Source organism: Haemorhous mexicanus, chromosome 23, assembly GCF_027477595.1.
Source record: "Haemorhous mexicanus isolate bHaeMex1 chromosome 23, bHaeMex1.pri, whole genome shotgun sequence".
NCBI lineage: Eukaryota > Metazoa > Chordata > Aves > Passeriformes > Fringillidae > Haemorhous > Haemorhous mexicanus.
Window position 1 is genome coordinate 2,220,962 of NC_082363.1, and position 27,747 is coordinate 2,248,708.

Sequence of the window (27,747 nt, forward strand, 5' to 3'; positions counted from 1 at the left end):
TTCAGAGGGCACTGCCTCTCCTTCTCCAGGGCTTTATCGGAGCGGCAGCACCTCAGAATGCCGGGGTTAAAAAAATACCCACGGGCACCTTGCAATAGCGTGGAGGTGACTGATCCTCCCCGGGGCCTCTGCCTGCACCTCCCAGAGATTGCAAGAAACCAAACTTCGCTTCCACACTGGGGTTTGACTGGGCTTGTACCACAGTCCCGAGTCTCTGCAGGCTGCAAATCCCACACCGGGAATTCTGTCTGCGTGTCACCATCAGGGGGTTGCTGACCGGCCCCCCAGAATTGCAGATAAACTCCGGATATTCCCCTGCTTCCTTCCCAAGAGGTTATTTGTGTCTGCAGAGGTTTTGTCTCTCTGCTGAGGAGGCAAATCAGCACAGATTTGTTAGGTTTTTCCTTAAGACTCCTGCAAGGCTGAATTCCTGTCTGCTTCCCAGCATGGAATTTGGGGTTTTTCTGGAAGGGAACACTAAATTGCTTGTGGTTTTGGTAAGAGAAGATGATACTTCTGTGGCTTTTAGAGGCTCTAAGGTTTAGGCAGGCCTGGTCAGAACTAGTCTAGAACATATTCATAATCCCAGTGCTCTGTTTCAGATGTTTTGGGATTAAAAACAGGTGAATGTCAAATGCTGGATCCCAGGCAGCTGAGCAGAGTGCTCAGTGGGTTTGACTTTGGGAATGAGTGGGTGTGCAACAGGGATGTCTGTTCTTCCCATGGGAGTGCTCCTTTAGCACCTCCCAAATCCAGTGCTAGTGCTGGGATTGCTGGGATGCTCATTCTCTTCTGGCCTCTGGACTGCTGCTCACCAGCTTGTCCCCTTCCCTTTGGGAAACCTGGCAGGGAATCTGCTGACTGCTGTGGAAAAATCCCAGCTGGCCTGGGAAGCAGAGGGATTTTTTGTTTTTCCCTTCTCTGGTTTTGCTTCCGGTGGAAGGGGAAAGATTTGGGGATTCCGTGCTGTCACACAAGTTTGGGATGGAACTCTGTGCGATGGGATGTAGTCAGGGCCGTCCCTCAGCTGGGGTGGATGAGGGTTCCAGGCTAGAAACTGGGATTTGAAAATCCAGGTCCAGCCAGACTAAAACCTAGCCCCTGGATGTGGCTCTGCTGCTGCCTGAGCATGGAAACACAAAACTCGTGGTGGGCAGAGTTGGATCCAGTTTGGGATAACTCAAAGAGTGCAAAACACTATCATCCTGCCCTGGGAAGAAGTGTCCAATGCCAGGCTGGACAGGGCTGGGAGCACCCTGGAATAGTGGAAGGTGTCCCTGCCCATGGCAGGGGGTGGAATGGGATGAACTTTAAGGTCCCTTCCAACCCAAACCATTCCAGGATTCCTGTGAAAGGACAGTCCTGAGCCCTTCCCAGGGATGGTTTACTGTACCTCTGGAATGCAGATTGCAGGTGGCTTTTGAACCTGGGAGCTTGAATTCCTTTGCATCTTGAAATCCATGGGGTGCTGGAGCAGCTCCCTTTAATTTCTCAGCTTTGAGATGGGACACGTGGCTTTGGTTATCCGGGCGTTCCATGGAAACCCGATCGGCCACAATGTCAGCTGCCTGCAGGATCCACCAGATCCAGCAAAAACAGCTCCTGGCTGCAGCTCCCCTCCCATCCTTCTCCAGATTTAAAGTTCCTCAGTACTGATCCCCTTGACACAACTCTTTCCATGTGTTCCCTGCCCCGCGGGTCAGTGCAGACCCGCTCCAGCGCTCCTGTGGAATATTCCCCAAACCCCATTGATCAACCTGAGCCGATCCTTCCACCTGGGCAATCTCAGCAGATAACCACGGGGTGACCATTGCTGTTCCCCACTCCAGCTGGTTTTTGAAGTCTCTCAGGGCTGCCCCTTCCAGAGGTAAAAGGCTGGTCTGGCACTCTGTGTCCCAAATGCCCTCCAAGCCAGGCTTTTCCTTTGTTCCCGTTAATCTACGCGTGTGCGGCTCCGGTGGCTTTAGAGGGCTGGATAACTGGGCTTGAAAAACTGCTTATAAGGACAGATCCAACACAGATAAAACACCCAGAGCTCGTGTCGGGAGCGATCAGAGGCTGGCATTTCTTTTCCAAACATTTCTGGAAGCCAGAGATCTTTGGTTGGTTGGTTTTTTGGCTTTGCAAGCCAGGAAAATCCATCAGCTGGGAAAAAAATAGCTCAGCCCAGCTTTTAGCTCCTCATCCCAGCCGAAAGAACAGCGTCAGCTGTGCAGGGATGGAGCCTGCTGTGCTTAGGAGGAGTGAACTGTGCTACACCCTCACCCTGCTCCAACCTTTATCCCCAGCAAGGATAATCTGGATGTTGGGCTGGTGTAATGGAGGGGATAACCTGGATGTTGGGCTGGATGGTGTTATGGAGGGATAACCTGTGTGGTGTTATGGAGGGATAACCTGGATGTTGGGCTGGGTGGTGTTACCTTGGCGGGGAGCTCGGGATCGCAGTGGTTCCCCACTGGGACGGGTGGGACCCAGTGCAATTCATTACCAAAGTTCTGATGGGTCCTCAGCCCGATCCATGTGCTATCCCAGAAGGATCCCCTGTGTTCCTGGGAGTCTTTGAAGGGCCGCTCCCACCTCCCACATCCTCCGAGGGCTGGACTTTGAGCAGGTCCTCTGTCCCTTTGATGTCCCTCTGTGCCGGGCTCCTCCGCATGCCTGAGTCCTGAGCTCACAGAGCTGCCGCTGCCTTCCCATTCCAGCAGCTCCCTTGGGATGTTCCTGCCCTTCCTGAGGACCCTGCACCCAGCAGCTCTCCCCTGCTTTAGGGATAAACAGCATTAATTCTCCAGATTTCCACACATTCCTGCTCCAGCACAAGATCCTGGAGATGCTTGTGGTGTATCTCATTTGGGGAGAGAATCCACAGATATCCCAGTTTTGCTGTTGGGAGAGGCTTTGAGAGGCCAGCACTTCTTTGACTTGTAAAATGCAGAGTTTTCCTGCATTGCAGAGTGAAACTCAGCTCATTTACATCCGTACAATGTCCAATAACAGGCAAAGCTTCCTGAAAAACCGGGGCTGGCCTCTGCCCTGGGCTGTTTGCACGGCACTGACTCACTTGGGAATTGTCTCCCTGGCTGAGGCTGGGGTTGACCTTCAGGTTACAGCAGTGGGAGGATGACTTTCCTCACTGCTCCATCTCAGACCTTTCTGAGCAGGGTGCCAATGTTTTTCCATCCTGGAATGACTCTAGCTGCCCCTTTTGGTTTAAAAATAACCCAATTTAACCCCCGCACCTTGTGGCATCCCTGGCGATATCACCCGGCTGGGATTCACAAGCTCTGGTACAAATGTTTTATTGTGATGCCAGGCTTAGGAGAAAAACTTTCTGCACTGCCAGGGAATTATTTAGGCTGGAAATCTGCTGGTGTGAGTTAATGAATTGCACACATGGAACGAGCCAGGAAAACTGGAATTCAGGAACAAGGGGTAACCAAATGTGACCCTCACTGGCATCTCGTCCTCACGGAGACCTTGGTACAACTCTGGCCACACATTACCTTGCATTAAGTGCTTCTGCAGAGCTTGATTCCCATTTTCTCTCATCTCCGTGAGGCTGAGGGCAGCAGAACTCTCTGTCCCTGGGGAAGGGCTCAGAGATGCTGTGGCCATCTCTGCATCAGGCCAGGGGCTGCTTTCTGCTGGGCTCTTCCCTCCCAGCACCTGGAACCCATCGTGATGGAATTGCTTCCCCCAGCTGCAACATCCTAAAATAGCTGCTCTGGTTTCTTTTAAAAATAGTCTGTTCTGGGTGTCATTCCCTGCTAAAATTGTGTCTCTAAGTCCTGCTGGGACAGGGGAGGGGACAGGGGCCAGGTGGGAGCATCGGCTGGTTCAGAGGGGTGGCCACATGTGAGCTGTGTCCTTGAGCTGCCCTGCTCATGGGCTCAGAGCCATGGGGCTGGGCTGGGGATGCCAGGATGAACTGCAAGGGGTGGCTGTGGATTTGGAGCAATGTGCCAGGTGCTGGTGACTGCCGTGGGAAGGAGGATGCTTGGAGCCAGTCACACTGCAGAGGCTTTAGCTGTTTCTGGGAAGCAGCTCAGCACCTCACACATCAGCAGGGTGCTGACACAGACACAGCACCTCTGGCTCCAGGGCCAGGCAGGGATTGGGCTTTTGCAGCAGCCGATTTCCCAACATAAATTCAAAGGAATCGAATCCTTTGATAGTTGCTCTTGCCAACAGGTTTCTTGCACTGAGGCTGCTCCTGCTCTGAGCAGGTTAAGAACCGTAAAATCCCAGAATGGTTTGGGTTGGGAGGAGCTTAAAGCTCATCTCATTCCACTCTCCTTCCATGGACAGGGACATCTTCCATAGGAATCACAGAATCCCAGAATGGTTTGGGTTGGAAGGAACCTTAAAGCTCATCCCATTCCACCCCATGCCATGGGCAGGGACACCTTCCACTGGACCAGGTTGCTCCAAGTCCCATCCAGCCTGGCCTTGGACACTTCCAGGGATGTAGCAGCCACAGCTTCTCAGGGATATGGTGGCCAGGGGCCACAGGAGCAGCAGTAGGTTGAGAGGTGAGCTCAGGAAAGCCCTCGGGATCCATGGAACCATCTGACCACAGCAAATCCCAACAGCATGGAGCCCAGGAGGTCACCTTGTCCTTGCTCAGGAGGCCCCTGGTCCCTGCAGAGCCCTTTGAACCTCAGACAGGCCACACAAAAAGGTTTTCCATGATTTTTAGAGCAGCACTGCGTCCTGCAGACTTGAGGAATGACCTCATTCACAGCCAGAGCATTCAGGGCTTCCTCTCAAACCCAGGGTTCAGTGAGTGCTGCCACTTGTGAGCACCCCACACATCTGCACGAGCCATTCTGGGTGCCTTGGAATTGTCTCCCTTCTCCCTCCCTCCTCAGGGAGAGACTTAGAAGGTATTTGGAGGTAATTATTGCTTTTATTCGGCGCTAAAGCAATAATTTGGAGGGATTGCTGGAAAACCGGCAATTTCCTGCCAGTGAGTGACAGATGTTTTGCTGTGTTTGAGATGTGCTTTCAGGCTCCTACTAATTACCATGACACAAATTGGCAGGAGTTTTCTTCCCAGGCTCCCAGCTCTAATTTTGCCTTTTTTTCTTTTTTTTCTTTTCTGTTATTTTCTTTTTTTTGGAAAGGTGGAGTCTCCACATTGTGACACTGAAGAAATGATGCAGAGTTGGGGGTTTGTGTTCAAACATGGTTTTCCTAACTTCTCCTCCCTCCCTGCCAGGTTCCTACCCCTCTCCCAAGGCTGGAGCCACGCTGGTGGTCTACAAGGACTTGCTGGTGCTTTTTGGGGGGTGGACCCGGCCGAGCCCTTACCCCCTGCACCAGCCCGAGAGGTTCTTCGATGAGATCCACACCTACTCCCCCTCCAAAAACTGGTAAGAGCAGGCTTTGATCCTGGAGAAATGGCTCTGGAATGCAGCTGGAGGAATGCCTGGGAAGCTGTGCGTGGTCCTGGTTTCCCAGGTGTGTCTCTAATGCTCTCTCTGAAACAAAAAAAGCCACACAAGCACAGCAGAGCTGAGGACAGGGTGCTGCCAAGCAGCTCGTGGGTGCTGTTGCTTCCATATGGTTCTGGACTTGTACCTAAATATTCCAGGCTTCCTGAGCATCCCCATCCAGGTGGGAAACCTGGGTGTTTTAAATGCCTTATCACTTTGGCTGGGAGCACTGAGGTATTTCTGAGATAAGCCTGAAGTGCTGGAGGTCTTGTTTTCAGTGATGATCCAAAACTCAGCTCCCTCAGGGAGATGTGATAAATCAGATTTCTCCATGATTTCAACCTCTGCCTTTATAGCTCCGGGACTGCAGCATCCAGCAGTGTCCATGGAGCTGGCAGGAATTTTCCTTTTCCCTTTAAACAACGTTTGGCTGATTTTAGACCCAGCTTTCTCACTGTTGGTGTGTGTGAGAAGGAAAATGCTGTATCAAAGAGAAGGTTCCTGCTCCTCTTGCGCTGAGAACTTTTCATCCTCCAAAGTATCAATTATCCAGTGCACTTTGGGCAGTGTCATTACAACTCTGTAATTAAGATTTCCAATTCTCTTGGAAAGAATTTGAGGCAAACTTAATTGGAAGGGGAGATGTTCCCAACTTGGCCATGAGACTTGGTCATGCCTTAAAAATGTTTAGCACATTGGGATTTCTAATTAGTTTAGTTGCTATTTGGATATTTGGAGGTTTTTCCTGTGGTTTTCCTCCATTACATGTTCTTGAGGACTTTGCAGGCCACTGGGATTTTTCGTTTGGCCTTTCATCCAGCGTTTTCCTTCACTGGGGCATGTGCTCCTGCCTCTCTTCCCAGGTGGAACTGCATCATGACCACCCACGGCCCCCCTCCCATGGCAGGACACTCCTCCTGTGTCATCGAAGACAAAATGATCGTTTTTGGGGGCTCCCTTGGATCCCGACAGATGTAAGTTTGGGGTCAGGGTGGCTGACAAGCACCCTTGTGAGCCACAGGGGGTTTGGAATGGTCTTGGGGTCGCCCATGAGGAATTTTCTGCAGGATTTTGGGGTCTGCCTGCTGCTTTAGCACACCCTTCACCTCTCACAGCAAATCCCAAGGCTCCAGCTGGCAAAAATCCCAAGTCTGCCATAAAACCCAGCCCTGAACCCGAGTTCCACGTCCCTGGTTGTATCCTCAGCCCGTGTTGTCTCATCCCTGCAGGAGCAACGATGTCTGGGTGCTGGATCTGGAGCAGTGGGCTTGGTCCAAGCCCAGCATCTCGGGGCCCAGCCCTCACCCGCGCGGGGGCCAGTCCCAGGTGAGCTCAGCCAGAGGGAAGCCAGGCACAGCCTGGCTCCCCACTCCACAGCTTCATTCATTCCCTCCCAAGTTATCTGTGGAGCCCTTGCCCGCCGGGCCCTCTCCCCCAGTGACTCAGAGCTGTAATGAACACATCCCTGCTTTACCCCACTCATGCCCCGTGGCACCTCAGATCAGTGGAGAGGCAGCACAGCCTGGTTTGGCTCCGGGCCCTGGTGACTGCTCCTCTCTCCCGATCCTGGGATTGACTCGGGATTGCTCCCGCTCCAAGCACAGCTCCAGCAGCACCTGCCAGGGCAGGGAGCTCGTGGCTGTCGCCTGGCCTGAGGCAACTGTCCCCATCTGGGATGGTCAGTGATCCCCAGCGTGTGGCTGGTCCCAGCAGGGCTCTGATGGCTCGTGTTGGAAGGGAGCCCACAGGGATCCCTCACCCAGCAGCAACACTGATCAGACACTGCTGCCAGCACCTGCCCTCCCAAACAATCCTTCCACCTTCCCCTCCTTTGCAGAGGGGTGTCAGGGCCCTGGAGCTTTGGGAAGGGCAATTGCTCTCCTCAGAAAGAGGAACTGGTTTGGGACAAGGGATGGGATGAGCCCTGCATCCCGCTTTGTCCCATGCGTGGCAAAACCAGCTCCATCCCAGCTCCACTCCTCATCCCGGGCACACAGACCCCAGCAACGCCCGTGCAGCAAGAACCTGCCTCTGTCTGCCCTTGGAGGCCTGGCCAAAAATCCTTCCCGGGCTGAAACTCTCTTTTGTCCCCTCCAGATCGTGATAGACAATGAGACCATTTTGATCCTGGGAGGCTGCGGGGGTCCCAATGCAGTGAGTACCTGGGGGAGCAGGGACATCACCATCCCCCTGGCACCTGGGGGCTGGATTTGGGATGGGGGGGACTCTGCACGTTTGTGGCATTTTATTCCTCAAGTCTGGGCACCCACCTGGTAGACTTTCCAGAGAAGCTGTTTAGCTGTTGCTGGAGCTGCTTTAATTAATAAAAATCACCCCAGGCACTCTCTGAGCAGCTCCCTGGGTTCACTGAGGCTTGTCAGGATGAGCCCTGACTTTGTACTGGGATAGCAGATGGCAGTGAAGGGATTTATCCATGGCCATAGTGGGGTGTAGTCACTCATGGATGATTAGCTCCTGCTTTGGGTCAGCATCCCCTGTCTGCAGCAGCAAAGCACTGCTCCCACCATGGCCCTGATGGGCTGAGCCCAGCAGTAAACTGGGATAAAACCCAGCCTGGGCTCCTAAATGCATGCCCAGACTCCTGAATATGTGACCATTCCCTCCGCAGCTGTTCAAAGACGCCTGGTTGCTGCACATGCAGGACAACCCCTGGAGGTGGCAGCCGCTCAAGGTGGAGAACGAGGACCACGGAGCCCCAGAGCTGTGGTGCCATCCCGCCTGCAGGGTACAGACACGGGGGGGTCCCTGCTCCCTCACACACACCCCCCTTTTTATTCCCTGCCCAAAATGCTCCATAACTGCTTCTCCCCAGCACCAAGGCTCCTCCTGATGTCTGTTCCCTGCTCTCGCACAGGTGGGACAGTGCGTCGTGGTCTTCAGTCAAGCTCCCAGCGGGAGAGCCCCGCTGAGCCCCAGCCTCAACTCCCGCCCGTCTCCCATCAGCGCCACGCCGCCCGCCCTGGTGCCTGAGACGCGGGAATTCCGCTCCCAGTCTCCCGTCAGGAACACGGACGAGGCTCCCTGCGTCAACGGCCGCTGGGGCACCCTGCGGCCCCGCAGGCAGACGCCGTCGGGCTCGCGGGAGGGCAGCCTGTCCCCGGCCAGAGGGGACAGTTCCCCGGTGCTCAACGGCGGCACCATGTCACCTGGAGCGGTGCCGCATGGTGGGGCCTCCCTGGACAGCCCCGTGCAAGCCCTGTCCCCCAGCACGCCCTCGGCCGCCGAGGGATTCGACCTCAAGGTGGGGCCGGCCCTGGCGCCACGCCGGGGCTCGCTGCCAGAGCAGAGGGATCTGCGCCTGGCCTCTGTGGAGCTGGGCTGGGAGCAGAAGCCCACGTCCCTCCTGTGCCAGCTGGACGGCGCGGAGGGCAGGACAGCGGGCATGCGGAACCCCCCGGAGCACACCAACGGCATCCACACCCCGCCCCACGCCGCCCTGCCCGGGGCCGTGTCCCCCGGCGCGCTCCGCCGCAGCCTCGAGGCCGTCAAAGCCCTCTCCTCCAAAGCCACCTCGGCCTCGGCCGCGCTGAGCCCTCCCCTGGCCTCGTCCCCGGGGTCCCCGGGTGCCGAGCCGGGCTCCGTGCGGCCGAGTGCCACCCAGGGCGAGGGGCACTCGCTGCCCCCCATCGCCCGGCGCCTCGGGCACCACCCGCCGCAGTCGCTGAACGTGGGCAAGCCGCTGTACCAGAGCATGAACTGCAAGCCCATGCAGATGTACGTGCTGGACATTAAGGACACCAAGGAGCAGGGACGAGTCAAGTGGAAAGTGTTCAACAGCAGCTCCGTGGTGGGGCCGCCCGAGACCAGTTTACACACGGTGGTGCAAGGCCGAGGGGAGCTGATCATATTCGGTGGCCTGATGGACAAGAAACAAAACGTCAAATATTACCCCAAAACAAATGCCTTGTACTTTGTGCGAGCAAAGAGATAATGCGGCCCCCGCCCGCCGCCCGTCCTTCCATCCCTGCGGCTCTTCCTCCTCCTTCCCCAGCCCCTTCCCAACACGCAGGCGTTCAAACTGTGAATTAGGGAGCAGGAAACCAATAAAAGTCCAAGCAAACCCTCCAGCGCTGCCCCGGCAGTTCCCAGTAAGACCCCAGGCGAGTGAGTCGTGTTTACAGGCGGGGAAGGACCCGAGGATCCGAGGATTTGGGGTGAGCAGCCGGGGAATTCCTCTGCTGCAACCAGGATCCTCCTGGGTTTATTCTCTAAGTGTTTGTGAGTCTCAGTCTCTCCGAAATTCCTCGTGGGTTGTGAGTAGAAGTGGTTTTATAGGAATAACCCAAATTGCAGCAGGCAGGAGGCTGTTAGCTTGATTAATTCCATGCTCAATTCCATCAGGAAAACAGCAATATCCCTCTGGGAATCTCCCAGCGCTGCCAACCTTTGCTCGACACAAACACGATGCCTTTTTATTTTGCCTCTCACCTGCCGCTCTTGTCTCTGTCCTCCAGGCAGGACCAAAAGAAGGAGGAAAGGACATTTTTTTGTGTCAAAATGCCAAAAATCTTGATTATTAGCATCCTTCCTCTCCCTGCCCTGCTGGATCAGGCTTGGGGATCAGCCCTGATCCCCTCTGACCAGCAAAAATACTCTGAAAATCCCATTATTCCCCAAACGGAGATATCTGGCTGCCAATTCCCTTGTAGACTTAAAGGTTTCATTTCATTCAACGGCCCAAACCGTTCAAGGCCGAAGCAGCCCCTTGGAGCCCGGGAGCAGGGTGGGTTTTCCAGGGAAACGGACAGACACTGGTTAATGTGAGGGCAGCCTCGATGCAGTAACTTCACCTCATCTTTGCACGTGCCTCCTTCCGCAAAGATTAAATCCAAATCCGAAGGGATTGAACCTGTGCGTCCTTCTGGGACAACCCCTCCTTCCCCGTCCCCTCCAAGGGGGGGAAACGGGGCGGATTCTGCCAGGTTTTGGTCAACAACCTCCAGCACCCTAAAACCAGGGAGCCCTCCCCAAGCCGGCAGCGCCATGACGTGGTCCCTTCTTCCTGAAATTTTTCTTCTCCATTCCCACTGAGCTTTCTGCCGGTCGGAGCCTTAAATCCCATCCCAGCCGCGTGGGGACGGGGAGGGATTTGCTTCACCCGCGGCGTTTCCACCTCTGTAAATAAACCCCTCGTCAAATCCCACCTCTCCCATTCATCCCAGAACGATTTGATTTGTCCTAAGGGAAAGCAAAATGCAATTTTTCCCCCCACAAAAATCTCCAGACCTCAGGAGCACCTTGGGTGAGCTGTGGAATTTTGGAATTTTCATTCTCCACGCGTGGCCGCGGGGAAGGCAGTCGAGGCTTCGCCATCGATCCCCACGTCCCCTTTGCATGTTTTTTGTCATCCATTCCCAAAAAAGAGTCAAAGCCGGGGATGGATGGCGCTTTGATGTCCTTCTCCCTGCGGAGCATCCCTCCAGGGGCGCTCTTCCAGTTTACATCCTGTCCCGCTCCCGGGGTTCCCCGCCGGGAGATGCATGTTCTGTGCCCTTCAGAGAGATTCAGCCCAAATTTGGGTCCCTGTCCCTGAATCCCACGGGAGCTGCTGGTGCTGTGAGCGAGGTGTCCCCCCCACCCACCGCGACTCAGGTGTCCCCCCCGTCACTCCCGGGCCGAGCGCAGCAATGGGAAGCGATTCCGGTGATATTTAAAATCTTGTGTACATTTTGGGGGGTTTCATGGGGGTCCCTCCCCCCCTTCCCGACAAATTTTTAGTGGTTTAACAAATAAAAAGGAAAAGAAATGGATGGTTGGTGCTTTTGGGGAGGAGTGGGGTGGAAGTAACTTGGAGGGGAATTTCTTGCTGTGCTGCCGTAAGTTTGGGGGTGAAAGGGGGGATTTGGGGTCTTTGTGTAAGAGAAGGGAAATGTTTGTACAGGGAATGTTGGAGCAGTGGAGGGAGGCAAAGGGGGACACAGAGAATTTGGGACACTGAAGTTTCTTGGAGCCGGACATTGGGGATGGGGACTCCAAAGCATGTTGGGGTTGGAAACTGGGGAGCCTGTTGGAGCTGGGAATTCAAGGATCCCAAACCCTGTTTGGGATGGAAGTTTAGGATGGGATCCCAAAACCTGCCAGGGCTGGGAACTGGGGAACCCATGTCCTGCCTGTGCTGGAAATTGTGGACTGCAGGTCCTACCAGGATTGGAAATTAGGGACAGGGACCCAAAGGCTGTCAGAGCACTGGCAATGGGGGACACGGAACCCTGTTAGGGATGGGAACTGGGAATGGGGATCCCAAAGACTGCTGGAGATGGTAATTGGGGATATCAAGCCCTCCCAGCACTGGGAATTGGGAACCCCAAGACCTGTTGGGGCTGGAAATTTGGGATAGGGACCCCAAAGCCAGTTGGGGCTGAAAATTGGTGACGAGGACCCCAAATCCTGCCAATGCTGGGAACTGGGGATCCCACAGCCTGTTGGAGATGGGAACTGCGGATGGGGATTCTAGAGCCTGCTGGGGCTGGAAATTGGGACCCCAAGTCCTGCCAGTGTGGGAGATGCTGGAGCCCAAAGCATTCCAGTGTCAGTGATTAGGGATGAGGGAGGGCTCCAAAGCCTGGAAACACTGGCAGTTGGGAACCCCAAATCTCGGCAGTGCTGGGAACTGGGGAGGGGGACCCCCAAATCATTCCAGTGTCAGTAACTTGGGATGGGGACCCCCCCCAAAATCCGCAAGGCCGGGGTCACCCACGTGTCCCCCCAACTCACCGCGCACGCGCAGCTGCGGCTGGGCGTGGTCTCCATAGCCAGTGACGTCACGGCAAAGCGGAAGCGGCCTCAGGTGAGCGGCGGCGCCGCGTCTTAAAGGGCCCGCGCGGGAAAATTGGTGTGGGGGACAAGGCATGGGGGGATTTGGGGGGCAGTGGGTCCGGAAAGGGGAAAGGGGCTGGGTTCCCCCTCTCTTCCTAAATGCTGTGGGGTATGGGGTCAGCTGGGGGCAGCACAGACCTAGCGGGGATGGCAGGCACCCTTCGGGGGAGAGTACAGGGACCCCGTGTGGGGCTGTGAGGGACACCTGGGAGGAAGGAGGGACACTGAGGGGGGCAGGGACCCCAAAGTGGGGCACAGGAACCGGAGAGGGGCAGGGAACCCATGGGAAGGCGGTGGGAACCTGTAGGGGGTGCAGGGACCCCAGATAGGGTCTTGGGGCCCTAGAGAGGGGTCAGGGACCGCATGGGAGGGTGCAGGGACTCCATAGGGAGGGCACAGACCCCATGGAAGGGGGGCAGACACCTCACAGAGGAGTGTCAGGGACCCCGTGGGTGGTTTTGGGGAGGATGCTGGGACATGGGGGATGTTTTAGGGACCCGATGAAGGATTTAGGGGCCCTTGGGAGGGTGCTTGGACCCTGGGGTGGGGTCAGAAGGAGACCCCAAAGCTGCAGATGCAGTGATCCCATGGGGGAAGGGGGACTCTTCGCCGTTCCCCAGGTTTGGGGGCCTATGGCAGAGCAGGACTGGGCGCTGGAGCCGGGCTGGCTCCTGTCCCCCGCCGGCCGCCCCTACCTGGACTCCATCCTGCACAAGAACCAGCGGAGAGTGTTCGGTGCGTGCCCCCCCTGCGCCCCCCAGCCGGGCTCTCGGCCCCCAGAATGACCCTGAGCCCCTCCCCAGGTCTGCTGGAGCGCCCGGCGCTGCCGCCCGCGCTGGCTGTCCCCACGGTCACCTACAAACTCTTCCTGGCGGGCAGGAGCGGGGTCGGCAAGACAGCGCTGGTGGCCTGGCTGGGGGGGACCCCCGCGCCCGCCGCTCACCACGAGACCCTGGGTACGGCCGGGAAGGGACCCGGGGGTGACAGTCCCGCTGTCCCCGCAGGCATCGAGGCCACCCCGGCCACCACGAGACCCTGGGTACTGCCGGGGTGTCCCGGGGTGACAGTCCCGCTGTCCCCGCAGGCATCGAGGCCACCACGCTGTTCTGGCCGGCCAAGCCCCGCGGCAGCAGCCGCCCCGTCCTGTTCCAGCTGCACCTCTGGGACTGCGGGGACGGAGCGCTCAGGAAGTTCGAGCACCTGCTGCCCGTGAGCGGGGGACGCGTTTTGGGGTGGGGGACGCGTTTTGGGGCGGCGGACACCGCCAGGACGCCGCGGTGAGGGGTGTCCCCGTGCCCAGGCCTGTAAGGAGGAGGCGGACGCCGCCCTGTTTCTGTTCTCCTTCACGGACCGCGCGTCCTTCGAGGAGCTGCCGGCGCTCATGGGCCGCGTGTTGGGCCCCGGGGACCGCCACCTCGTCAGGGTGGTCGTGGGCACCAAGTATCCTTTTGGGGGTCCCCAAAGGTCACCCCATGGCGGGGGGATTGCACCCCCGGGGCTCTCAGCGCTTGGCATCGCAGGGGCTGAGAACAGCACAACGATGGATTCCCGACTCCTGCTGATTTTCACTGAGTTTGGGGGTTTTTTTAGGTGTTCCTTCACAACCCCCCCACCGCCCCAGAATGGGTTCGCACCCCCAGATTTCTCAGCATTTGGTATCTCAGCAGGCTGAGAATGGGCACAAATGGTTACACCGATGGGTTCACAATTCCTGCTTATTTTTAGGGAGTTTTGCCACCCTAAAGGAGATTTTCAGGGTGTTGGTGTCTCCCTTGACCCTATTTCCCCCCCTCCAGTCAGGTTTGCACCCCCAGATTTCAAATCACTCAATTCCTTGTTAGGCTGAGAATGTGCAACTTTCATTAGACCCATGGTCCTCAACTCCCATTGATTTTTAGGGGGTTTGGAGGGGTTTCTTTGGGCCACAACTCCCACTTGTTTTCAGGGGGTTTTGGGGGGTTTTCTGGATCTCCCTTTACCCTGTGTCCCCACCCCAGTCAGGTTTGCACCCCAAGATTTCTCAGCAGGCCGAGAACATGCAACACTTCATTGCACCAATGGATTCACAATCCCCATTTCTCTTTAGGTGGTTTTGGGGGGATTTTTCAGGGTGTTGGTGTCTCCTTGACCCCGTGTACCCCTCACAATCAGGTTTGCAGCCCCAGATTGCAAACCACTCAGTCCCTGGGCAGGCAGAGAACACTCCCACCTGGTTACACCGATGAATCTCGGGTGCTTCTGGGGGGATTTTCCGGGGCGTTGCTGTTTCCCTTGACCCTGTGTCCCCTCCCCACCCCAGATTCGACCTGGCCCCGCACGCGGCCGTGACGGAGGGGGACGTGCGGGCCTTCGAGGGGACGCAGGGGCTGCGGGTGCTGCGGGCGGGGGGGACGGCGGGGACCGGCGGGGTGCGAGCGGGGCTGGCCCGGGTCGCCCCCGTCCTGGACGCCCTGGTCGAGGAGCTCTGGCGGCGCGACCAAGTGACCGCCGGCATTACCACGGGGGACACCCCCACCTGAACCCCCTCTTGGGGTGGGTTTGGGGAATGGGAGGGGTAAAAAGGTGCTTTTTTGCTAAAATCAGTGATTTTCTATGAAAAAGATAATGGGTGGCCTGTCTTGTCCAATTTGGGGGGTGAGGGGTTTGGGGGGATTTGGGGTACTGAGGATTTGGGGTGCTGGGGTAATGAAGATTCGGGGGTACTGAGGGATGTGGGTTGCAACGGGATCATCAGGAGGCGGGTGCTGCAGGATTTGGGGTGCTGCAGATCCTGAGGAATTTGAATTTCAATGGGATCATGGAATGGGTGTGCTTGCAGGATTTGGGGTGCTGCAGTTACTGGGGGGTTTGGGGTTCAGTTGGATCATGGAATGGGGTGCTGGGCCTATTGGCAGATTTGGGGTGTTGTGGACCCTGGGGGTTTTGGGCTCTGTGGGTATTAGGGGATGTGGCTGCAGAGGGATTATGGGAACAGGGGTGCAGGATCTAGGGTGCTGTGGGATTTGAGTTTCTTTGGGGTACTGGGGGATTTGTGGCGCTAGAGGTGAAGGGATTGGGGTGCTGTGGGTGCTGCAGAGATTGGGGTTGCTGTGGGATTTAGGGTGCTATGGAAGATGCAGGCTTTGGGGTGCTGCAGGATCGTGGGGACAGGCCTGCTGAGGGATTTGAGGTGCTGGAATTGATGGGATTAGGGCACTATGAGATTTGGGGTGCAACGGATGATCCAGGGTTTGGGGTGCTGTGGGTGATGGGATTGGGGATGCTGTGGGATTTAGGGTGCTGTGGGTGATGGGATTTGGGGTGCTGTTGGATTTGGGGTGTTGCGGGTCCATGAGGACGGTGGTGCTGAGGATTTGGGGCGCTGGGCCCCGGGGGTTCCGGGAAGCCCCCCCCAGACCGGCCCCCCCCAAACCCCCCAGTATCGAACTGGTGGGTGGGGGGCGTGGCCGGTAGTAACCGCGTGGCCCCGCCCCCTGTTGTCATTGGCTGCCGCCACCCCGCCCTTCCCACGCCGATTCATGAATGAAAGAGGAGGGGGGCTGGAGGGGGGGGTGCGTTCACCCCTTCGGGACCGGGCCCGGGGGGGTCGCCGCGGGGTGCGAGACCCCCGAACCCCCTCCAGGGCCGTGCCCCATCTAGAGGGGGGCTCCCACAGCCCCCTCCCCTCCACCCGGCCCCGTCCCACCCTGGGGCGCGCGCCCTCCCAGTGCCGTACTGGTGCGTACTGGGAGCGGCTCCTGCGCCTTTAAGAGCGGGCGTGGCCGGTGACGTCAGCAGGGCATGAATGAACAGGAGCGGGCGCGCGGCCCCGCACCCCACACCCCCCGCACTCCCCGCGGGGCCGCCGCTCGTGGGGCGCGCCCGGGACCCCCCAAAACCGCCCCGCCATGGCGGGCGCCCCGCCGGCCCTCACTCTCCTCCTCCTCACCGCCCTCAGCCCCCTGGACGCCGAGGAAGGTGAGTCCCCCACTTTTCTTTGGGGGGGAGCACCCCGAAACTCCTTTTTTGCGGGCACCTCCAAGGGTGGGGTGGTTTTGGGGTAAATTCGGGTGGTTTGGGGGGAGCTGAGGAGTCGGGGAGCGCTCTGAGGGTAAAGGGTGATGTGGGTTCCCCCTTCCTTCCGACCAGTTTGGGGTGCGGTGGGGAATCTGCAGGTGCCGGAGCGCCTTTGTGGCGGGGGGGAAAGGTTAAAATTTGGGGAGAAGTTGAAATGAGGGTGGAGAAGTTTAAATTAAGAGGGAAAAAGTTAAATTAAGGGGCGAAAGTTAAAGTAAGGGGGAGGAGTTAAAGAGGTGTGTGGGGAGATAGAAATACGGGGGGGGGGCAGCTAAAATTGGGGGACAACTAGAACAGAGGAGAAAGAAATTTAAATGGGGAGAAAAAAAGCTAAAATGAGGCGAAACCCAGGAGTCTGGGGCAACTTTTCCCATGACGAGCGTCCAGCCGACGCACCGGGGCCAGGTCCTGCCGGGGGCCCCCAAAGAGGCTGGCACAGGGGTGAAAGTGGGGGGGATTAGAAAATAAACCCCCCAAAAAGGGGAAAATCACCTTAAAATGGAGCGTTTCCCATGGGTGGTGCAGGGTCGGGTAGGATCCGGCCGGAGAGCTGGAAAACAATGTCAGGAAAATCCCAAAAAATTGCTGGGAAAAAACAAGCAGCCTCTCGGCCTCCACCTCGCAACCCTTCCCCCAGTGATTTTGGGGCTTAGTTTGGCAGGGTTGGGCAAAAGGAAAGGGGAAAATTCACTTTTTCGTGTATGCCTGGAATTTTTTTAGGATTGAGTTTCTATAAACTCTGCCTCACGTCTTTAATCCATCATTTTTTGAGGGTAAGGTGGAAGAATCCAGCTCCAAATGCAAATAAATCAGAGGCTGGGATGGAAAATACTCCCTGAAAACTAAAAAAGGGGTAAAAACCCCTAAAATGAAGATTTTTGGAAGTGCTGAGGGGACAGCACAGGGGTGACCCTGTGGCAGCTGTGGGATTTTGGGGTGTGTTCCCAAAGTGCTGTTTCCCAGGAGAGAATACTGGGAATTGAGGTTTTAAAAGTGCATGGGGGGAAAGGGTAAGTGGTGGGAGAGTGGTGGGATTTGGGGATTTCAGGGGGATTCGTTCCCCTCGGTGAGATCCAGTGGGATTTGGGGTGAGCTGAGGTGGGGAAGCGGTTAAAGAGGAGGGAATGGAGCAGGATTTGGACTGGGATGGGATCAATTTTGGGATTATGATTGGGGTTCAGATTGAGATTGAGGAGGAGATGAGGTTGGGATGGGGAGGGGATGGGATTCATTTTGGGATTGGGATTCTCGTTAAGGTTGAGACGGGGATGGGATTGGGATGGGATGGATTGGGATGGGAACAGGAATGGGAGCGGAGGGGATGGGATTGGTGTTCACTTTCCGAATGGAATTCGGATTCAGACAAAGATTGGGATGGGGACGGGGTTAGGGCAGGGCAGGGGACAGGGACAAGGATGCAGCCGGAATGGGATTGGGAATGGGACCGGGGTGCCGCTCTGGAGCGCAGGGGTGGCGCTGAGGGTGGTGATAGGGTTGGTAGCACTGGAGGTGGGGGCGGCCGTGGCCGAGTGACGAAGGTGACAGAGAATTTGATGATGATGGTGGTGGCCGTGGGTACAGGTGATTCCCGGGACGGGGCTGCGGCCCCAGCGCTGTCCCTATTGCTCCCTCGGCTGCTGCGCCCCTGGAGCAGCCCCGGCCCTGGCACTGTCCCCAGAGCCACCCCCGGGGGCACCGGCGGGGAACCCCCGCCCGCTCCGGCTCTGGCTCCGGCAGCTTTCCGCTCTCCGGAGGCTCGCGGGGGGGATTTCCAGCCTCAGGAAAACCGGGATATCCGCCCCGGCATCCTTCCTGATCCTGGGCAAGGCGCGGGGGGGGACGCTGCAGCCACCCGCGTCCCCTCCAGGCAGGTTCTGGGGTCCCCCCCTAGACCTGACCCTCCCGGGACCCGCCGCGAGCCCGTCCGTGCTCAGCCGTGGGAGCTGGGGGGGCACATCCGTCCCGAAATCGCCCCGTCCCGCCGGACCCATCTCGCCGCTGAACCCGGGCGTCCGGGCACATTCCTGGGGGGTGATTCACCGGGGGGCCCCGCTCCCTCCCCGGCTCCTCTTCCTCCTCTTCCTCTCCCGGCGCTGGATCCGGCCGCCGCCCTCTGCGTGCCAGGGCAGGTCCCGCCGGGCCCCGCGGCTTCCCCGCCTCTGGGGGCGGCCCCGGGGGGCTTCTTCCAGTGGAATCTGCCGGGAACGGGGGATCCGTGGGTCCAGGGGACACCTCTGGGGCCTGGGACTGTTTGGAGGTCCTGGGGACGTCTGTGGCTCTTGGGGTGGATCCGTGGTTCCTGGGGGTATCCGGGGGTCCTGAGGACATCCATGGAACCTCCTGGCATCTGTGGGTTCCAGGGATATCTATGAGTGCCCAGGACATCCAGGGATCCTAGTGGGATATCTGTGGGTCCCAGGGATATCCGTGGATGGCATCCACAGGTCCCAGGGATATCTGTGGATTCCAGGAGTGTTTGCACATCCTGGGAACTTCCATGGGTCCTGGGGATGGACATCCAAGGGCCAGAGGGGGTGTATTGGTGGCACCTGCAGGTCCTGGTGGCCATCTGCTGATGTCCCTGTCCTCTCTCCTCTCCCACAGTGGTGCTGCTGGACTTCGCCAAGGCACACGGGGAGCTGGGCTGGCTCACCCATCCCTACGGAAAAGGGGTGAGCACCCGTGGACATCTGGCCCCACTGGGATGGGGAATGGGGACAGCCATGGGGGAGCTCCACAGGGATGGGACAAGGACATCTTCTGAGGACCTTCACAGAAATGGGGATGAGGACATCTGTGGGGGTGGCAAATGGGGACCTCCATGGGAGTAGAGACATCCATGGGGATGGGCCTGGGGGCATTCGTGGGAATGGGGACAGGAGCATCTGCAAGGGAGAGCCCTCCACAGGAACACCCCTTGGTCATGAGGATCTCCATGGGCATAGGGACAGGGACACCCATGGGGTTGGAGACCTCCACTGGCATTGGGCTGCTGCCCTCCATTCGACCAGGAACAGCCATGGGGATGGACGTGGGGACATCACGGGGTTGGAGACCTCTAGGATGTGTCTGGGGATCCCCATGGGGTTGGGGACGGGGAACGAGATGAGGACAAACCCATCCCTGGGGACAGTGCCTCAGTTCCCCTCCATAGCCCCATTTCTGTCTCTGGGGACAGTGGGACCAGCTGCAGAACGTCCTCAATGACTCCCTGATCTACATGTACTCCGTGTGCAACGTCCTGGAGGGCGAGCAGGAGAACTGGCTGCGCACCAACTGGATCTACCGCGGCGTGGCTCAGCGCATCTTCATCGAGCTGCAGTTCACCGTGCGTGACTGCAACAGCTTCCCCACGGCCGGCGGCGGCTCCTGCAAGGAGACCTTCAACCTCTACTACGCCGAGTCCGACGTGGATTACGGCACCAACTTCCAGAAGCGGCAGTTCAGGAAGATCGACACCATCGCTCCGGACGAGATCACCGTGCAGGAGGATTTCGCCGCCCGCAACGTGAAGCTTAACGTGGAGGTGCGGTCGGTGGGGCCGCTCCGCAGGAAGGGTTTCTACCTGGCCTTCCAGGACCTGGGCGCCTGCGTGGCGCTGCTCTCCGTGCGCGTCTACTACAAGCGGTGCCCGGCCGTGGTGCGGGGCATGGCGCACTTCCCAGAGACCGTGGCTGGCGCCGACTCGCAGACCTTGGCCGAGGTGCGGGGCTCGTGCGTGGCCGAGGCGGTGGCCGAGCAGGCGCCGGCCCTGCACTGCAACGCCGACGGCGAGTGGCTTGTGCCCATCGGGGAGTGCCTGTGCCGGGCCGGCTTCCAGAGCCTGGGAGACACCTGCCAAGGTATGGACTGAGCTAAACTGAGGGGGGTCTGAGGATGGGCCAGCTTGGTGCGTGCCTGGGGCGGGATGGGAGGGAAGAGGATTGGCCCCAAAATTCCCAATCCCGGGTCCTTAGCCTTGAGTGGATTGTGGAAGGGCTTCACTGAGAAAGGGGTGGAGCAGTGACTGCAAAAATGAGGTGAAATGCCTGAAAAATTCCTGAATCAGAGTTGGAGAAATGAGGTTTTGCCTCCAAAATTCCCAGCCCTGGATCTTCATCTTTCAGCATCACCGCTGTAGGGAGAACTCAGACAGCTGAAGGGTGGGCTGGGGGGATCCCAGTAGTAATAGTAAAGTAAAATAAAGAAGCAATACTTTGAAGTAGCAAAACAAAGTATTGTTAAATTGCTACTTTAAAGTAGCAAAAAATAAATAAAGTAGCAGCTGCAAAATAAGATTGAAAACCCTAAAATTCCTCATTTGAGCTGGAGAAATGAGATGCTGGACCCAGAATTCCCCATCCTGGATCATTCCCCTGCAGCATCACTAATGCAGTGAGTGCAGCAGGGCTCTGCTAGGAGGGGGGTGGTTTTGAGGGGACTCCCCAATAATAAAGAAGCTGCAAAATGAGACAAAATCCCATAACTCCTCTCTGGGTGCTTGGGGGGTGCTTCCCCCAGCCACCTGCCAGATGCTGATCCCATGGATGGGGAGCAGGATTTGGGATCTCACCAGTGTCACTTTGTGTGTGTCCCCCCAGCTTGTCCCCCTGGCACCTTCAAGGCCGCGGTGTCCTCGGGGGGCTGCCAGCCCTGTCCCCCCCACACCCTGCCTGCCCCGGCTGCTGCCGCCGCCTGCCCATGTGAGGATGGATTTTTCCGGGCCCCTGAGGACCCCGCGGAGCATCCCTGCACCCGTAAGTCACCTCCGGAGGGGGGGCACAGTTGTGTCACCTCACTGAGGTGACACGGAACCACCTTGTCTCCTGACTCCACCCTGTGTCCCCTGCAGGTCCCCCCTCACCCCCCCAGGCTGTCACAGCCCTGGGGTTGGGGGCCGCGGTGCAGCTGCGCTGGGCCCCCCCTGCCGACCCCGGTGGCCGTGAGGACGTCACCTACAGCGTCACCTGCGAGCAGTGTTGGCCTGAGAGCGGCGAGTGCCGGCCCTGCGACGGGGGGGTCCGGTTCTCACAGCCCCCCCAAGGGATCACGGGGACAGAGGTCACTGTCACTGACCTGGAGCCGCATGTCAACTACACCTTCACCGTGGAGGCCCGCAATGGGGTGTCCCCCTCCAGCCACCAGCGCAGCGTGGCCAGCGCCACCATCAGTGTCAACCAGACAGGTGAGGGGACACCGTCAGCTCCCACACCTTCCCTCCCTGGTGGGGACACATTTGTGGTGTTCCTGTCCCCCATGGGAACGCCTCAGTGACACCCCTTTGTGTCCTCATGGCAGAGCCCCCCCGGGTGACATCAGTGAGCCTGGATGGACGGACGGCCACCAGCCTGGTCCTGTCCTGGACGGTGCCACTGCGGCAGCAGAGTCGGGTCTGGAAGTACGAGGTCACCTACAGCAAGAAGGTGACACAGCCTGACACCTCCATCCATGTCACCTCCATCCTTGTCCCCAGCTGTGTCACCTCTGTCAATGCAATCTCCCATCCACATCTCTATCCGTCACCCCTCCATCCTTGCCCTGATCCACATCAGCCTCCCATCCATGCTGCCTCCATCCTCCTCCCCATCCCTGTCACCTCCCCATCCCTGTCACCTCCCCATCCATGTCACCTCTATCCTTGCCTCCATCCGTGTCCCTCCCATGTTCATTCCTCTATCCATGTCACCTCCATCCCTTCCCCATCCATGCCATGTTCCCCACATCATCTCATCTTTGCCCCACCCATGCCACCCCTCCCTGCGTGTCACCCTAATGTCCCCCTGCCGTGTCCCCAGGTGGATGAGAACAGCTACTCGGTGCTGCGCTGCGAGGGCACCTCTGTCACCCTGCCCAAACTGTCCCCAGGCACCGCCTACGTGGTTCGAGTCCAGGCTCTCACTGCCGACGGCCAAGGGGTCTTCAGCCCCCAGCATGAGTTTGAGACCCTGCCCGAGGGTGAGGAGGGGCTGGAGGGGTCAGGAGTGTGGGGTGGGGGCTCTGGGGGGTGTCAGGAGTGGGGATGGGGGCTCTGGGGGGTGTCAGGAGTGGGGGGTGGGGGCTCCAGGGGCTGCAGGGCTCACCTGGATGGTCCCCACAGGTTCTGAGGCCATGGCATCGACCACCGTCATCGCTGGCAGCATTGCTGGTGTCATCTTCGTCGTCTTCCTCTTGGTCACTCTCCTCTACATCCTCCAGCGGTAAGGGGACAAACCGCCCCACCCCCCCCCCCCCCCCCAAACCCCAAAAAACCCCAAAAAGTCATTGTCCCACCACCAAATATGGGCGAGGGATGATCTTTTGGGATAAAATGCTGCTTTACACAGGAGGAGGAGGTCACGGCCACGCCAATCCGCCGAGGACGTCTACTTCTCCAAGTCAGGTGAGCCATGGGACAGTGGGGACAACAGGGATGTGCAGGGCGTGACAGGGGTGCTGACCCCCTCCTTGATGCCTCCAGACCAGCTGAAGCCCCTCAAGACCTACGTTGACCCCCACACTTATGAAGACCCCAACCAAGCCATGCTCAAGTTCACCACTGAGATCCCTCCATCCTTCATCACCCGCCAGAAGGTCATCGGTGCTGGTGCGTGGCTTTGTCCCCCCAGAGACACCCCGAAATCAGGGTGGGACAGGGGGGCTAAGGGTGTCCCCTTTTTTGGAGCAGGTGAATTTGGGGAGGTGTACAAGGGCACCCTGAAGCGTGGCAGGAAGGAGGTGCCAGTGGCCATCAAGACATTGAAGGTGGGGTACACGGAGAAGCAGCGCGTGGACTTCCTGAGCGAGGCCACCATCATGGGACAGTTCTGCCACCACAACATCATCCGCCTCGAGGGCGTTGTCTCCAAGTGTGAGTGTCCTCTATGTCCTGTCCCCACAAAAAAAACACCCCAATTTCCCAGCAAAACACCCCCAAAAAAGCAATATAAAAATAAGGTGTTTTGAGCAACGGCACAAAGCAGAATTTGGGGAACTTGGGTCTTTTGGGGGGATGAGGTTGGGGATTTTTCTTGGGAGTGAATTCAGGTTTATTTGGGAGGTTTTATGGGGAGCTTAAGGGATTTTTGGAGGAGTTGGGGGAGTTATTTTGGGGTTTTGGCTATTGGGGTTTATTGGGGTCTGTAAGGGTGGTGAAACTTTATTGTTGTTTTGGGAATGTTTAGCGGAGGTGACTTTTTGGGGAGTTGGGGTCTGTAGTTTTTGGGGAGAATTGGTAGGGTTTGGGTTTTTGGGGGTGGTTGGGGTTTTTTGTCATTTTTGGGGGTTTGGGGTTTTTTATGGGGCATTGGGCATTTGGGAGTTTAAGGATTTTGGGAGGGCTTGTGGGAAGTTTAGAGATTTTAGGGGGGTGACTTTTTGGGGGGCTTGGAGGGATATTTTTAGGTGTTTTTACCTATTTTGGGGTCTTTCTTTTGTACAGACAAGCCCTTCATGATCATCACGGAGTACATGGAGAACGGGGCGCTGGATAAATTCCTAAGGGTAGGTGACACGTGGTGGCAAAAACCACAGGGTGGTGGATCCTCCAACATCCACCAAAGAAGGTAGGGCAGCAGGTGGATTCCAGGCTGGATTCTCCCCTTTTCCCAGGAAAAAGAAGGCGAATTTGGCATCATCCAGCTGGTGGGGATGTTGAGGGGCATCGCCGCCGGCATGAAGTACTTGGCCAACATGAATTATGTCCATCGGGACCTGGCTGCCAGGAACATCCTGGTGAACAGCAACCTGGTGTGCAAAGTGTCTGATTTTGGGCTCTCAAGGGTGCTGGAAGACGATCCTGAAGCCACCTACACCACCAGCGTGAGTGTCACTGTGACGAGGCTGTGGCCAGGGAGGGGTGGCTGGCCAGGGTGAGGGGGTGGTTGGTTGTGTTAGGGTGGTTGTCCAAGGTGGGTGATTGTCCATCATGGTGGCCATGTTGGGGTGGTTGAACAAGGTGAGGTGGCTTTTTGGGGGTGCGGGGTTGACCCCAATGTTGCTGTAGGGCGGGAAGATCCCAATCCGTTGGACAGCACCCGAAGCCATCTCCTACCGCAAGTTCACCTCTGCCAGCGACGTCTGGAGCTACGGCATCGTCATGTGGGAGGTGATGTCCTACGGCGAGCGGCCCTACTGGGAGCTCTCCAACCACGAGGTGAGTGCCCACCCTCCACCACCACCAGTGTTTTGGGAGGCATTCAAGGCCAGGTGGGACAAGGCTGGGATCAACCTGGGACAGTAGATGGTGTCCCTGCCCACGGCAGGGGCTGCAATGAGATGAGCTTTAAAGTCCTTCCAACCTAAACCATTCAGGGATTCTGTGAATGACCACTATTTTTTGGGGGGACCATCCCTGACCCTCCTTCTCCTCCTTGTAGGTGATGAAGGCCATCAACGAGGGCTTCCGCCTCCCAGCGCCGCTGGACTGTCCCTCGGCCATCTACCAGCTGATGATGCAGTGCTGGCAGCAGGAGCGCTGCCGGCGCCCCAAATTCCCCGACATCGTCAGCATCCTCGACAAACTCATCCGCGCCCCCGAGTCCCTCAAGGCACTGGCAGATTTCGACCCTCGGTGAGTGCAGGGAGCGCCAGGATGGGCTGGTGGGGCAAGAAGAGGAAGGGGAGCAGTTGCCCAGAGCAGCTGTGGCTGCCCCTGGATCCCTGGCAGTGTCCAAGGCCAGGCTGGACCGGGCTTGGAGACTCCTGGGATACTGGAAAGAGTCCCTGCCCATGGCAGGGGTGGAATGGGGTGGGCTTTAAGGTCCCTCCCAACCAAACCAGTCTGGGATTCTCTGATTCTTGCACATCTTTGTGTCTTCTATAATTTTTTGCATAATTTTGTTTTCATCTTCGCATTTCGTGCATGATTTTTTGCACTGTCATGGTGTTGTTTTGGGTGGGGTTTTGCATCTCTGCACTCCCTCGATGCTTCTGGCATCTCCATTTCTGCATCATTTTTTAGTATTTCCACTTTTTGCAGCATCTCATTTTCTGCATCACAATTTCATCATCTCATTTTTGCATTTATTTTTTGGCATCTTCCCATTTCTGTACTGTTTTTCCATCCTTCCATTTTCATATAATTTTTCACATCCCTCCATTTCTGCATAATTTTTTTACCCTTCCACTTTCACATCACTTTTTGCACCATTTCATTTCTGCGCTATTTTTGCATCTTTCCAGTTTTCTGCATTATTTTTTTCCTTTTTCCATTTCCGCAGAATTTCTCATCCTTCCATTTTCACATTATTTTTTGCATTGTTTAATTTCTGCAATGTTTTTATGTTCTCTCCTTTCTGCATTGTTTTTTGCACCTTCCATTTTCACATAATATTTTAACACCCCTCCATTCCTGCATCATTTTTTCCATCGTTTTCTTTCTGCATCATTTTCACACCCTTCTGTTTTCACGGCGCTTTTCCAGCCTTGCATTTCTGCACCACTTTTTTTGCATCTTTCTATTTTTGCCTCATTTTCCGCAGGGTGTCCATCCGGCTGCCCAGCACCAGCGGCTCCGAGGGCGTCCCGTTCCGCTCGGTCCCGGAGTGGCTGGAGTCCATCCGCATGCCGCAGTACACCGAGACCTTCATGGCCTCGGGCTACAGCACCATCGAGAAGGTCCTGCAGATGACCAGCGAGTGAGTCCCTGTCCCTGTGCTGTCCCCTTGACACTCCCAGACTGTCCCCACACCACTCCGCTGCTGTCCCTAGGGTGTGTCCCCACACTGTCCCCATACCCTCCCCTCCAACTCCCGAGGGACAGGGATGTGCTGGGAACGGAAACCACTTCCATGGCCTTGGTGGCCCGAGGGACAGGATAAAATTAGATGTTCCTTGGCTTGAGAGGCTGGGATGAGCTGTATCTGTCCGTCTGTCCCTTGAGATGACCCGTGTCCATCCATTCCTTGGGATGAGCTATGTCCACCCATCCATCCCTCGGGATGAGCTTTGTCCATCCCTTGGGATGAGCCATGTCCATCCATCCATCCATCCAGCCCTCGGGATGAGCCATGTCCATTTATCCATCCATCCCCCAGAATAAGCCATGTCCATCTGTCCACTCCTTGGGATGAGCCATGTCCATCCATGCCTTGGGGTTTAGCTATGTCCATCCATCCATCCATCCATCCATCCATCCATCCATCCATCCATCCATCCATCCATCCATCCATCCCTCGGGATGAGCTGTGTCCACCCCCCCATCCATGCCGACCCCGAGGACGCTGCTCCTGGGTCCCCCCAAGCCCTGGGTGTGGCTGTGGTGGCTCCAGCCCCTCCCAGCCCCACTCCCCAGTCCTGACTCCGTGTTCCCCTTTCCCAGGGACATCAAGCGGATCGGGGTGCGGCTGCCGGGCCACCAGAAGCGCATCGCCTACAGCCTGCTGGGGCTGCAGGAGCAGGCGGGGGCTGGGGGGGCCCCGGGCTGACCCCACACCCCCCGAACTCCACGTGAACCCCCCCTCCTCCCCGAGGGGTTTATTTATTATTTCTGTAATTATTTAGGGTTTTTTTATAGTGTTATTGATATTGTCCCCACGCCTGGGGATGAAACGGGTGCTGCCCCTCCCCAGTAAAAAAATGGAATTTCAAGCTTCTTTGGAACTGGGGGAGGGATTTTTCTTCTTATTTTCCCCCCACATTTCAAGAAAAAAAGGGCTCAGTCCCAAAACTGATTTATTTTTTCTTTTTTCTCCCTATTTATTCCTTTCCCACCGGGTTTTTGGGTGGTTTTTTTTGTGCTTTATCGCTGATCTGCCAGTGTTGCCTTGTATTTTTAACCTAATTTATTCTATTTTTGTATATTTATTGCGAGGAATTAAAGGTCGTGTCAGGTTTGGGAGAGAAAAAAAGGGGGAATAAAAACACCCAGCTTGGATGCTTCCCCCCCCACCTTTTTCATGGATTTATGGGGATTTTTGTGGGGTTTTGAATAAAAATATGTGCTTTTTGGTTTTCTAGAATATTATGTTTTCCCACTGCTTCACAGAGATTGAGGGAATTTGGGGGGGCAAGGAAAGGGGGTTTCCCCTATATTTTAGGGGATTTAAGGGCATTTAAAGGATTCTAAGAGAGTTTTAAAGGATTTTTTTTAAGGTGTTTTAAGGATTTTTAAAGGTTTTGGGGGGCATTAAGGGGAAGTTAAAGAGGTTTAAGTTTTGGGGGTTTTTAGACATTTTAAGGTTTTTCAAGGAGTTATAAGGGTTTGTAAGGGGGGTTAGGGGCTTTAAAGGGGTTTAAAGTTATTTTTTAGGGAGGCTTAATGTTTTTTAAAGGGTTTATTTTGGGATTTTTGGGGGGGTTAAGGGGGTTTTAAAAGTAAAGGGGGTTTAGGGGTTTTAATGGGGGTTTAAACGGGTTAAAGAGGATTTTAAGGGGGTTGAAATGAGTTAAGGAGGGTTTTTAAAGGGGTTTACAGTTTTTAGGGGGTTAGCAGGGATTTTAAGGGGTTTCGCACGGCTCC

At 56.7% G+C, this 27,747-nt stretch overlaps 3 protein-coding genes across 7 annotated transcripts in view; all 3 read left to right on the forward strand.

The window, feature by feature from the left end:
- Positions 1-9,526, forward strand: part of FBXO42 (F-box protein 42) — a 44,118-nt gene extending 34,592 nt beyond the window's left edge. Inside the window, exons 5-10 of the mRNA XM_059866452.1 lie at positions 5,222-5,375; positions 6,302-6,412; positions 6,668-6,764; positions 7,536-7,592; positions 8,068-8,184; positions 8,314-9,526. Of these exons, the coding sequence (XP_059722435.1) occupies positions 5,222-5,375; positions 6,302-6,412; positions 6,668-6,764; positions 7,536-7,592; positions 8,068-8,184; positions 8,314-9,390 (1,613 nt within the window). The 3' untranslated portion in view covers positions 9,391-9,526. The remainder of the gene's footprint in view (positions 1-5,221; positions 5,376-6,301; positions 6,413-6,667; positions 6,765-7,535; positions 7,593-8,067; positions 8,185-8,313) is intronic.
- Positions 9,527-12,194: 2,668 nt separating this feature from the next.
- On the forward strand, positions 12,195-14,880 carry CPLANE2 (ciliogenesis and planar polarity effector complex subunit 2). Of its 5 annotated transcripts, none has more exons than XM_059866743.1 (6): positions 12,195-12,246; positions 12,896-13,010; positions 13,079-13,231; positions 13,360-13,484; positions 13,576-13,715; positions 14,575-14,880. In XM_059866743.1, the coding sequence occupies exons 2-6, from the start codon at positions 12,908-12,910 to the stop codon at positions 14,792-14,794; spliced, it is 741 nt and encodes a 246-aa protein (XP_059722726.1). In that variant the 5' UTR covers positions 12,195-12,246; positions 12,896-12,907; the 3' UTR covers positions 14,795-14,880. The 5 variants fall into 5 exon arrangements, with proteins under 5 accessions (XP_059722726.1, XP_059722725.1, XP_059722724.1 ...); XM_059866742.1 differs by having other exon boundaries at positions 12,209-12,246; positions 12,873-13,010; XM_059866740.1 differs by lacking the exons at positions 12,195-12,246; positions 14,575-14,880 and adding an exon at positions 14,427-14,568 and having other exon boundaries at positions 12,357-13,010.
- Positions 14,881-16,069: 1,189 nt separating this feature from the next.
- EPHA2 (EPH receptor A2) lies at positions 16,070-27,247 on the forward strand. The gene is made up of 17 exons (XM_059866509.1): positions 16,070-16,232; positions 18,936-19,003; positions 19,510-20,173; positions 20,912-21,067; positions 21,163-21,495; positions 21,609-21,733; positions 22,106-22,265; positions 22,408-22,507; positions 22,634-22,689; positions 22,768-22,893; positions 22,975-23,157; positions 23,728-23,789; positions 23,898-24,107; positions 24,292-24,441; positions 24,665-24,858; positions 25,769-25,924; positions 26,608-27,247. The coding sequence occupies exons 1-17, from the start codon at positions 16,163-16,165 to the stop codon at positions 26,711-26,713; spliced, it is 2,919 nt and encodes a 972-aa protein (XP_059722492.1). The 5' UTR covers positions 16,070-16,162; the 3' UTR covers positions 26,714-27,247.
- Positions 27,248-27,747: the final 500 nt, after the last annotated feature.